The 12,531-nt window shown below is 36.8% G+C and overlaps 1 protein-coding gene and 1 non-coding gene across 2 annotated transcripts in view; both read right to left on the bottom strand.

Annotated features, from left to right (window-relative positions):
• TTC3 (tetratricopeptide repeat domain 3) overlaps nucleotides 1-12,531 on the bottom strand; it is a 134,627-nt gene that overhangs the window by 66,609 nt on the left and 55,487 nt on the right. Inside the window, exons 17-20 of the mRNA XM_046001346.1 lie at nucleotides 10,357-10,441; nucleotides 5,774-5,908; nucleotides 5,041-5,121; nucleotides 2,593-2,705 (exon numbers count right to left, since the gene is read on the bottom strand). Of these exons, the coding sequence (XP_045857302.1) occupies nucleotides 2,593-2,705; nucleotides 5,041-5,121; nucleotides 5,774-5,908; nucleotides 10,357-10,441 (414 nt within the window). The remainder of the gene's footprint in view (nucleotides 1-2,592; nucleotides 2,706-5,040; nucleotides 5,122-5,773; nucleotides 5,909-10,356; nucleotides 10,442-12,531) is intronic.
• LOC123941071 lies at nucleotides 1,733-1,836 on the bottom strand. Its single transcript, XR_006818167.1, has one exon. It is a non-coding gene; the product is annotated as a U6 spliceosomal RNA (small nuclear RNA).

Here is a 12,531-nt window from a genome sequence, read left to right as displayed (position 1 = left end):
ATACTAGTCCTTTTAAGGTTGCAATTTATTGGGAAACCTGGATGGCTCAGTTGGTTAAGCGTCTGCTTTCAACTCAGGTCATGATCCCAGTGTCCTGGGATTGAACCCCACACTGAGCTCCTAGTTCAGTGGGCAGCCTGTTTTTTCCTCTCCCTCTGCTGCTTCCCCTTGCCTGTGCTTGCACTCTCTCTGTCAAATCAATAAAATCTTAAAAAAAAAAAAAGTTTACAACAACTAAAACAGAAAATTGAATGATTTGGTTGTTCGATTTTTATTTGTTTCATTTACTAAGCTAATTAGATTCCTATAGAGAAATGACAACCCTTCACATCAACTAATTAATCATAAATAAATTCTTTTTTTTTAAAAACTCAACTCTATTAGGAAATCTATTTAGTAAAAACCACTCTCCTGAAAAAAATCTAAAGAGATTGTGTATGCTGGACATATTTCTTCGACCATAAAGCAGTGAAGTATTTTAATAAAACAAATGTGTATGCAAATTGTTTTAACTACATGAAATGTTTTAGCTCTGATTCATGTTTTCAAAAAAATGTCAATAGATTCCCACAGTCCATTCAACAAAAGAACATTAACACATTAGATTATAAAGTTAACCAAGTCCTTATTATTCTCTCAGACTAGGGAAGAAAGAGAAGAAAGATTTCCTGCTTTCTCCAATCTTGAAATGACTTTCCAATTTAAGAACTTTTTTTGCCTATTAGTAAGAAAAATTCACCTGCAGAAAAGCTAGACCACCATCAACCGTAAGACAGCTAACAGCAGGACTTTACCAGAAACTGCACATTACAACAGCAAAAACCAACATATCAGACACTGAACTCCAAACAATCTTATTTTGAAATTAAAATGTAAATGCTTTTCAAAATGGCAAAGACTTCTTCATAATTCCCATGATATTTTACACTTATGATATATTCCTAGATCTTATGAATAATTACATGTGACTACTGCATTAAAACCATGTATCTTAGAGACGCCTGGGTGGCTCAGTGGGTTAAGCCTCTGCCTTCGTCTCAGGTCATGGTCTCAGGGTCCTGGGATGGAGCCCCACATTGGGCTCTCTGCTCAGCAGGGAGCCTGCTTCCCCCTCTCTCTCTGCCTCTCTGCCTGCTTGTGGTCTCTGTCAAATAAATAAATAAAATCTTAAAAAAAAAAAAACATGTATCTTAAATAACTTATGCCAAACTTTGAAATTAATTTCATTTGCTGTTACTATACAGATGATTGCTAAATCCTCACTATCCCTCCCTCTGCCTGATTCATATATAATTCAGTCTAGTCACACAGTAACTTCAGGAAGTAAAAGAACTTTCTTTAATCTCTAAAAAAAAAAAATCTATAAAGGAAGTTCTAAGCATATTCTAAGACTGGGTTCCCAAGAGTCCCAGAGGTCTGATAAAATTTCCCTTAGGAGCACCTGGCTGTTTCAGTCAGAAAAGCATGTAACTCTTGATCTCAGGGTTGTGAGTTTGAGCCCCAGGTTGGGTGTAGAATTTAAAAACAAAAATCTTTTAAAAAATTTCCCTGAAAGGACAGATGAAAATTCAAGATTAAAAGCTATGAATGATATTCAATCAGTCAACAATTACTTCTGTATAAAGTAATCTAACACACCTACCAGTACACTGGGTGTTAAGTGCAGGAACAGGGAGATTCTTGGTTTTCTTTTTGATATTGTTGTTACAGTTAATGATAGTTTTACTGTGCCAAAAATACCGAATCCTTCACAAAACTGTGTGTCATCCTTGCACAGGGGCCACGCTAATCTCTGTATTATTCCAATTTTAGTCTATGTGCTGCCCAAGAAAGCAGTAACCAGGGGAGTTTTTTAAAAAACTCAATGCATAATCGTATCCCCAAAGGGTCATATAGCAGTTTGGGAAGCTAAGACATGAAACATTTGCAGAACAACTACATACTAAACTTTGAGTAGGGATTCCAACTATAGAAGAATTTCTGAGAAGAGATTTTTATTTCTAACTCATTTGTCTTTGAACAGGTATCTATCTGTTCAAAGATACCATCTTCATACAGGTTTTTGGGAAAAACAGATATTTTGGTAACCAAAAGATTATACAATCATACTCGTAAATTATACAATCAGACTTGTAAAGCATTAATTTATATCAATTCAGTCACTATTTATAAGTGAGATATACTAACAGAAAAAATACAAAATCCTTTGTGTCAAATCGTCTTGTTCCTGACTTTCTTACAAGATTCAAAATAAGGAAGCGCTAGGAGCTGAACTGATTGGCCATACTTCAATAATAAGTATTGATATAGAAAAGGTGGTGGGTAATAGGGAGGGCACGTACTGCATGGAGCACTGGGTGTGATGCCAAAACAATGAACACTGTTATGCTGTAAATAAACAAATTAAAAAAAAAAAAAAAAGAAATGATGGTCCTCCGAGCAAACATGATGATAATAGTTTGCCGCAAAGAAGGTAACAATATAATACATAAATAAAAAACAATATAATTCCAGAAAAGGGACCTTAGACTTCACATGAGACTTCAACTGAGTTATCCACCCTGAGTGTAAAAGAACACAGTTTCTACTAACCTGTTCTTTTTCAAATATACTTTTCCAATTCCACAGTAGGCCAAGCAATCAAGTCCCTCATTGGGGTAGTGTTCAATCATCCTCTTAAACTGGTTTTCAGCTTCAGATAATTCCTTCAGTAGCAATAAAAATAACGATCACTTAAGCTACAAAATAGACACTGGAACAGATATTATCTGAAGGTTGATTCTTTTCGTGTAGTATTACAGATAACTATGTATTCAAAAATTTCTATTTCAAAATTAAACCTCCTGCATTTTATTTTCTTAGCAAATATACAAATTTTGACCACAGGATATACAGAGACACAACCAGAGTGATCTGGCTTGAGAATCAAAAATTGGTGTGGAACACATCAGACAACAAACCAAATGAAGACTTACTAATACACAAAAAGAGCCTGGTATGTGCTGGCTAACACTAAAAAGTGTGAATTCATAGTAAAAAAGACCGCCTAGATGCAAACACACCATGACATATGTCCTCGCAGGTGCTGCTCCCCTGGAATACAGGCACTCCAATAGTGCTACCCACAATGTTTTGTGGCATAAGAAAGATAAATGTTCTGTTTTAAAAAACAGTGCTTTAGCAAAAACTTTACAAAACTTAGAGTACATTCTTCCGAATATTCTCAATAGTAGAAACTTCTTTCTATCGCTTCGAACAAATTCTGTTTTGGAAAAAATCCAGAAGAAATAGCTCAAGGCAGTCCTGGTAACCCGATTGTGGGTGAAAAAGGAAATGTCACTACAAAATGGGAGTTTATAAGAAACGTTGAGGTCAGTTCCAAAGGAGGCATTCCAAAACTGTTTTAAGCAACAGCTGTACTGGAGCAAATACATTGCTTACTTGGGGGCTACTCTGAATGATGACATTCTTTTAAATGTCCAAGTTCTATCATACCTGCTCTGTTGTTTTAATCAGTCTCACTATTTCAAAGTAAATCACAAATGTAGTGAACTTTTTCTTCAATTTTGATAAAGCAAAACATTAAGATATTTATTATCACACTGCCACAACAGAAGAATTGGAGATCATGAAGTCCTGTCTCCAACAATCTATTAGAAAGAATCTATGAGGGGCGCCTGGGTGGCTCAGTGGATTAAGCCGCTGCCTTCGGCTCAGGTCATGATCTCAGGGTCCTGGGATCGAGCCCCGCATCGGGCTCTCTGCTCCGCAGGGAGCCTGCTTCCTCCTCTCTCTCTGCCTGCCTTTCTGCCTACTTGTGATCTCTGTCAAATAAATAAATAATTAAAAAAAAAAAAGAACAAGAAAAGAAGCATGTAAGAAGTAAAATAAACCTTAGACACTGTGTTTACAGTGTTAAAGTGGTTTCACTCTCAGAATGGGACCTAAAAGATGGCTTCACTCTTATTAGGTAGCAGTTAGGGTTAAGCCTTCATTTAGTCAAGGAAGCTTGGAGGCTAAGTTCGCAGAAAGGATGTATTATACCTGAGGTAATTCTAGAGCAGTTTTAACTTTTACTGAAAACTAAAAACCACAGAAAGCGAGTTATAGCTGACAGTGGAACAAAGCAGGGAGTAGGGGTGCCTCATGCAATGGAAAATACAGGTATAACTTTTGATTCCCCCCAAATTTTACCAATAGCCTACTCAATAGAAGCCTTATCAACAATATAAAGAGCAGATTAACACAAATTTATATGTGTATTATATACTGTAACATTTTAATAAAGGAAAAGAAAATCATAAGAAAGAGAAAATACATTCACAGTACTCTACTATGTATTTTTTTTTAATCCATTTATAAGTAAACCCATGCAGTTCAAACCAGTGCTGTTCAACGGTCAACTGTATAATGCTGTGCAGTGCAGATAAGCACACCGTCCAGGAGAGCACTGAAGGACCATGAGTGTGCTCACACCTATTCACTGATTGTACATGGTTCTGGGAAGGCTGCACTCCAGAAGATAAAATACCCAAATACTACCACCCAGAACTAAGAGATCGTCACACAAAGTTGAACACTCCTTACTTAATTTCCCCAGGCTCATTCCTTCCTTCCATCACTAAATGTAACCATTATCTTAAACTAGGCTAGCTCATGTTTTTTTTCACCTTTACAAGAGGCAGAGATAGTTATAGACAACATATGCTTTTTTCCCATATGTTTTCCAAATTGTATGTAAGTGGTTATTCACAAAGTTTGTTATGGTCTCCAATTTATCTCTCACTCAGTGTGTTCTCTTAAATCTGTGATGATACAGATTTACTTTTTATACAAGTAAAAAAACTCCTACTGGTTGTCTGGTATAGCTTTTTTCTAATTGGATCATATTTTTTCTTCAATAAAAACAACACAAATTAAACAGGTTTCAGAAGAAATTATCAGAAAGAAATAAGCCAAAGAGGCAAAACTATTTTTTACATTATCTTCTAAAATTAATGGCATATTTTAACTGTTTATTATATCTGTTACAAATCTTACCTCAGGTTGTCCTATTCCAAGGAGAGAAATAGCAAGTCCGTAGACTACTAAGACATAGTTAATCATGGCCAGGTTCAATTGCTGTCAATAAAAATGCTCCAGTTAAAAATCTGAACATAATTTTGCCCAACCTGCATCAAACCAACCTGTTAGCCACAACAGAAAAACAAAAAGTGTAATGAAATCTCTCTAATCACTATAACCAGGACAAAGGCCAAACAAAATTAGAAAATATATCTTATAAAGATATGCAGTTATACTAAAATCAAGTATTTAAAACACAGAACCACTGTCTCAGAGTTCCTTGAAGGAGTGGTTGAGAGCAAACTAGAATAACTGAGTTACCATGTTCTTTTGCACGTAAGCGGGTACTACGACAGATTAAGACGTTTGCTTACAATCCTGCATGGACTATTCACCTAGCTAATTCTTTCTAAATGAAAAGATGTGATTAAAGCAAGTCCAAAACCTTGATCCAGTACTTCTGTAGAAGCTGTCAAATGTTCTAATGAACACCAAGTAGAGAGCAAGGAGAGAGTCTAACCCTGGGTCGCATATTGAGTGCAACCACAAAGACTGAATCAGTGTTAGCTGCTTCTCACCACCTGGAGCAAATTCCGCTAATCTCAGGTAGGTCTAAGGTACATTAATATAATGAAGTTAAAGCCATGGTTCTCTTCTGCATTCACCTGAAATGCACCTACATTGAGAAAGTGAAAGACTGCAATTTTACCTTTATTTTTTGAGGATCTAAACCGTTGAGCAACTCCGTGAAGGCCTGTGCAGCACTGCGGCAGCGCTGCTCCAACAACGCCGTGTAACCATCCTGGATTAAGCTTCTCAGCATTTTCATTATATTAGCAAAATCCTGCAAAAAAAAAAAAAAAAATTCTATTAGGTAATCCAGAGCGAGCTATGTGTGTTTAGCCAAAAACTCAAGATGCAAAGTTCATCACAGGGCGGTTACATTTTATAACTGATCGTAAAATATGTAAGTAAATACCCAAAGCTGCCCTTCATGTGTTATACTCCCCTCTCTACATGGCACTTTTCCAGTGAAAACTGAAAGGTCCTGCTTCACCATTTTATTTCCAACATTTCTACTGCTGCTACTCATGGCAAGAAAGGGTAGTTCATTTTACGCTGCATGGTTCTATGACTTGCTCACTTTTCCAGATGGAAAAGACAGCATTCAGAAGTTCTAATAGCACAAACAGCACAGAGAATACCAGCCACCATTTAAATAACTGTTTGGCTGACGAGAATTAGACAAATAAGAACAAGCAATTTACTGATCACATCAGATTTTAACACCTACCCTCGTGCTCTGGAATAAACCTTAATTCTCAGCAAGAAAGGACATTTCAATCCTTGGTCCTACTTCTGCCCAACATGTACTTGAATAGAACTCAATAAAATTATCAGGAAAAATAGGTTAAATGTAAAGAGAAGAGCATAAGAAATAAAAAACAAAAATGAAAGTGCTACGTGAGAAAAAAACTTTATCTCTGGGTATATATGTGACATGCATTACAACCTGAAGTCAAGTTTTAGTTACATGGCAATACCTATCAGTCGCAAAATTCCATAAAAACTAGACAGACTACACATTAAGCCTAGACTTCCTCACTCCTTGACTTACATGTGTACACCACTCAGGAAAGCAGGAAATGCAAATATGCATGTGATAGTCCTCACTGTTGCTAACAGTAAAGATCCAAAAGGAGGCGCCGTTGCACAAAGCACAAATGGAAGAGCAGTTCGGTCACAATTAACAAAAGCTGCCTACTAGTTTTCCTCCAGTGACTCAAAATTCAGAAGAACTTTCCCCAAGAATACACACAGAAAAGAGCAGCTCTCACATATACTTGGAATTTCTTAGAGTATTATAAAGCTCAAGAATACCTGTATTTATGTTAAGACATGAATTTTGAAAGTTATAGATGATGATGTGCTATCCTTAAATGAACTGATTCCATTTTAATCTTTCACATTCTAGAAAAGAGAGACCTATAACCTCCTGTTTTCATCAAAAATTATTTCTCGCAGGGACGCCTGGGTGGCTCAGTCATCTGGGCATCCAACTCCTGGCTTCCACTCAGGTTGTGATCTCATGGGTCACGAGACTGAGCCCCATGTCGGGCCCTGTGCTCAGCATGGAGTCTCCTTGGGACTCTCTCTCCCTCTTCCTCTGTCCCTCCCCACACTCGAAGGCATAGGCGTGCTCTCTAAAATAAATAAAAATAAATCTTAAAAAAAAATATTTTTCCAGGGGCGCCTGGGTGGCTCAGTGGGTTAAGCCGCTGCCTTCGCTCAGGTCATGATCTCAGGGTCCTGAGATCGAGCCCCGCGTCGGGCTCTCTGCTCTGCAGGGAGCCTGCTTCCTCCTCTCTCTCTGCCTGCCTCTCTGCCTACTTGTGATCTCTCTCTGTCAAATAAATAAAATAAAATCTTTAAAAAAAATTATTTTTCTGAGTACAATACAAAAAACTATCATGGAGTACTAAAAGCTCCATCAGAGTAGGCTGGGTCTCAGTGCCTAACCAAAAGTGTGTTACATGAACAAGGGAAGGCTCAAAAATGACTACCATACTTACTAAATCACCTCTGATCTTCCCAGGTTGTCTTTTCTATTTAAGTCCTTCACAGTTTTGAGAGTCCATAAAATCAATGTAAAAAGGCATAATTTTTAAATCTGCAAATGTCAGAAATTCTAAAGATGTTTTTATGCAACTGATTAGAAATCTGTTTTCATAAACTGCTTGAAACATGCTTCATTCCTACAGTCCTCTGTAAGATAATTGTCATATATACCTAAAACAGTTAACGGAATTTTAAAATGACCCCCATATTAAAACAAGTACTGTATTCCATATGCTAACAGAAATTTTTTGGAGTGAAATTTAAATACAACATTCTATTTTAGAAGGAATAAAACTGTTTACATAAAGGATTAATCATCAAAGCAGACTCCTATGAATCATGTTCACCCACAAAAGACAACCTTTCACTTACTACTACATAGTCTACAAGTGTTCAATGACTAGAACAGTGACCAGCGATGGTCCTGTAAATTCTGGATTTCATCAAGGTTTTGAGTTCTTCTTGAACCAGTTTTTGTAAGTTGGATTTTTTTAGGTATTTGTCCATTTCATCCATATATATTTTTTTCAAATTTCTTGGTATGATATTGTTCATAATAGTATTTTGATGCATTTGTAATACTCAAGGATCTATAGTAATGCATCCTTCCTCGTTCATTCTTGAAACTGTTTTATGATGTTTTCTTTTCTTTCTTTCTTAATCAGTTGCCACACCAGTGTGTAAATTTTATTAATACTGGCAAAGAATCAACTATTAGCTCTGTGGATTCTTCCTTACAAGTTTGTTTCCAGTTCATTATTTTCTACTTTGAACTTCATTATTTCCTTCCTTCTACTTTCTTTGGGTTTATTTCCTGGTTTTCTTTTTTTCTAGCTCCTGGGATAAATATTTCGTTAATTTAAAAGTTTTTGTTCTTTTAATACATACATTTAGCTTGATCAATTTCCTTCAAAGTAATCCTTTAGCTGTATCCCTTGCATTTTTCTCTTAGTTTTAGGTTTACAACAAAATTGAGATGGAGGTACAGAAATTTCCACATACCCTTTGCCTCCTCCCATGTATACTCCACTATTGATGTTACTCGTCAGAATGGTATATTCTACATATTTACATTTTTTATTGAGGTATAGCTAACATACAATGTTACACTAATTTCAGGTATACAATATAGTGATTCAACAATGCTAAACATTATGCAGTGTTCACCACAGTAAGCGCAGTTACCATCTGCCATCAGCCGGAGTCATTACAATATTATTGACTATATTCTCTATGCTGCACTTTTCACCCCGCGGTTATTTATTTCCTAACTGAGTTTGAACTTCTCCATTCCCTTCATGTATTTCACCCGTTCCCCTTTGATTCTCTCCCTCTCCCTCCACACTGGCAACCACCAGTGTGTTCTCTGTATTTATAAGACTAGCTGTTTTTGTGTTTGTTCATTTGCTTTGTTTTTCAGAGTCCACATATAAGTGAAATCACATGGTATTTGTCTTTCTCTAACTTCTTTCACTTAGCGAAATACTCCCTAGGTCCATCCATGTTGTTAAGAATGGCAACAGTTTATTCTTTTTTATGGCTGAGTAATACTCCACTGTGTGTGTGCGTGCACGTGTGTGTGTGTGTGTGTACAAGCACACATCTTCTTTTCCCCAGAACAGTATATTTCTTACCAAAGATGAACTACATGGATACACCCTAATCACGCAAAGTCTATGGTTTAATATCAGATATACTCTTGGTGCTGTACATTCTACTGGTTTAGATCAATGTACAAGGACATCTATCTACCATTATAAAATTATACAGAGAATTTTCACTGTCCTAAAAGTCCTCTGTGCTCTGCCTATTCATCTTTTCCCCCTTAATGTATACTTTTTAATTTCTTCCTAAATACCACAGAGAGAATTTTATACAAAGTTATCTGATTACTATTTTTATACAAAGTTATCTGATTACTGTTAAATCATTCAAAGAACAAAAAGTTTGCTCTTTAACAGCTTTAAGGTAATAAAACTGCAAGTGCTTGAACCTTTTAGAATAACTTAAATCTTCTTAAAACTTATCTATTTTTTTAAGTTTTTATTTTTAAGTAAGCTGTACACCCAACATGAGTCTTGAACTCATAACCCAGAGATCAAGAGTCACATGCTCTACCAAGTGAGCCAGCCAGGTGCCCCTTAAAGTATTAATCTTAAAAGTTAAAACTGGGGGACGCCTGGGTGGCTCAGTGGGTTAAGCCTCTGCCTTTGGCTCAGGTCGTGGTCCCAGGGTCCTGGGATCGAGCCCCGCATCGGGCTCCCTGCTCAGCGGGGAGCCTGCTTCCCCCTTTCTCTCTGCCTGCCTCTCTGCCTACTTGTGATCTCTGTCTGTCAAATAAATAAATAAAATCTTTAAAAAAAAAAAAAGTTAAAACTGGAAAGCAAAGAATTCCTTCATCTTTGAATCCCTGGGAAGCAAACAATTCTGCAGTATCAAGCATTAGTTAAATTTCTGGTTAAAGTGATTATCAAGTTAAAAAAAGGGATTATCAAGTTAATACCTAAATTAGTGATAGTTTGGTTTATTAGCAGTTATATATAAAATCGTATGTCCATAACTTAAATTATAAAAAATAAATCTTAGAGATGTACATGGTAAGACTTAATTTATAAGAAAAATGTTTTGTTCAAAGACTTTGCTTTTTCATTAGAAATAAGCCTTTTTCTTTACCTGGTGCGCAGCTCTGGAAGATTTAGAAAACTGTTTTTCCAAGATGTTCTTCAAATCTACTGGTAAACTACCCTGTGAGCTAGAACTAATAGAGAAAAGTGTTGAGTTATTTTAAAATAAAACAGTCTAGCTTATATAAAGAATATATTTACTGAAGGCCATTTTTTAAAAACTGTAGTATAGTTGACATAAAATGTTACATTAGTTTTAGGCATACAGCACAGCGACTCCACAATGCTACACATCACACAAAGCTCACCACAGGACGTGCAGTCACCCCCTGTCACCATGCAACATTATTACAATTACAATATTGTTAACTATATTCTCTATGCTGCACTTTTAATCTCCATGTGAAGGTCATTTTAAACACTGAATAAATGGAGAGTCACTAGTGCCTACACTGAAATATTACCAAGAAGCTGATTCTCCCCCAAATCACTCTCTAAATACAATGAAATCTCAATAAAAATCCCTATAAAATTAGAGGTGGAGGGGGGCCAAATGAATTTATTATAAAGATGGTATAAAAAAAAAGATGGTATGGATGAACTTAAAAAAAAGAAAAAGAAAATGGGGGGGTTTATGCTGATCATCAAAAGTTATTATAAATGTACTCACAACAACATAGCCTTGAAACAAGAAATGTGCCCAGTAAACATCGCAAAGATGCGCCACCTCATGAAAATCTAGTAAGATACAACTGTTTCAGAAAGTCTGACTTCCAATGCTGGTGAGGGTAAGGAAGGTTCAGGTATGCTAGGTGGTGTTTTCTGACATCAAATAGTTGCTATTCTCCACATCAATTCTCCAATACCCAGTGTCCAACAAGTCAATTCCATTTTGACACCAACTCTGGAGCTAACATAGGCCCTACAGTTCAAAGCCCCAGTCCCACAAGGCTGACCCCACTTCAGGCAAAATGCCCTTACCCCTACTGTCGGCCACAATGAGGTGCTCAGGCTACCTACACTACTGCCTGGTGGATGACAAACTCAGAGGTTCCTGTGACCCTCCCTCAGGTTCAACAACTCCTTAGAATGACTCACCAAACTCAGGAAAGTGCTCTACTTATTATCACTAGCTTATTATAAAGGATATAATTCACAACAGCCCAATGGAAGAGAAGCACAGGAAGGCATGAAGGAGGGGAATGCTGCAAAGCGTTCATGCTGCCCCAGAGTGCCCCACCTTCCCAGCATCTCCATGTACTCAGCAACCAAGAAGCTCCCCTGATCCCATAGTTTAGAGGTTTCTTCTATCAAGGTTTCATGCTTATGTGATAAGCATGAATAATCATTACTAGTCATTGGTGACCAAACTCAACTTCCAGCCTCCTTCCCCTTCTTGGAGATCGGGGGTGGGGTTGAGAGTTCCAACCCTCCAATCACACATTTAGTCTTTCTGGTGACCAACCACCCCAGTCCTTATAGGTAGGGGACCAGACTTGAGTCACCTCATTAGTATAAGTAAGGTAGAAAGAACCTCATTTTGAAGAACAAAAGATACTCTTAGCACTCTGAGAATTCCAAGGATTTTAAGTGCTCTATGACAAGAAGTGAGAACAGAGACCAAATATACATACACGTTTTTTATGACAACACACTCCCCCACAGCTCAGTAAGGGTGTGAAAAGTGCTCACGTTCTGGGAGGACAATGTGACAGTATCTAGCAAAGTTAAAACCACACATCCTCTTTGACAGAGCAATTCCACTCTAGAAATTTCTTCTTCAAATACACATCTATACTATGAATTATCCTGTAGCCATGAAAATGAAGGATGTTGACCTCCATGAAGTAGACATAATCAAAGAAGAAGACCTCAATTTGAAAACAAAAACAAAACATCGGAAAATAAATTTTTCTTTAGCAGAACAGTTTAAAATTATAACTAAGCATTCAAAGAATAACACTATATGTTTTTGGTTTATTTTGAGGTTTAACAGGGGAAGGAAGACTCGGGATTTTTCTACAGAGTAAAAGAACAACATAGTATCTAAGCCCTTGCTTTATATTTAAACTTTTGTAACAACATCAAAAAACAGTCATTTTCTGAAGATGGAGCTTTACTAATTTCTCTTAGTGCTTTGATATTAAAATCCTTCTCCCTGAAGCACCTAGCCAGGAGAAAGAAGAAAAGAAAGCTGATCGCTGATCTAACTGTGGCAGAAATG

Source organism: Meles meles, chromosome 4, assembly GCF_922984935.1.
Source record: "Meles meles chromosome 4, mMelMel3.1 paternal haplotype, whole genome shotgun sequence".
In the NCBI taxonomy this organism is placed as follows: Eukaryota; Metazoa; Chordata; class Mammalia; order Carnivora; family Mustelidae; genus Meles; species Meles meles.
The sequence above is the reverse complement of the archived record's forward strand: the minus strand, read 5'-3'. Positions and strand labels throughout refer to the sequence as shown.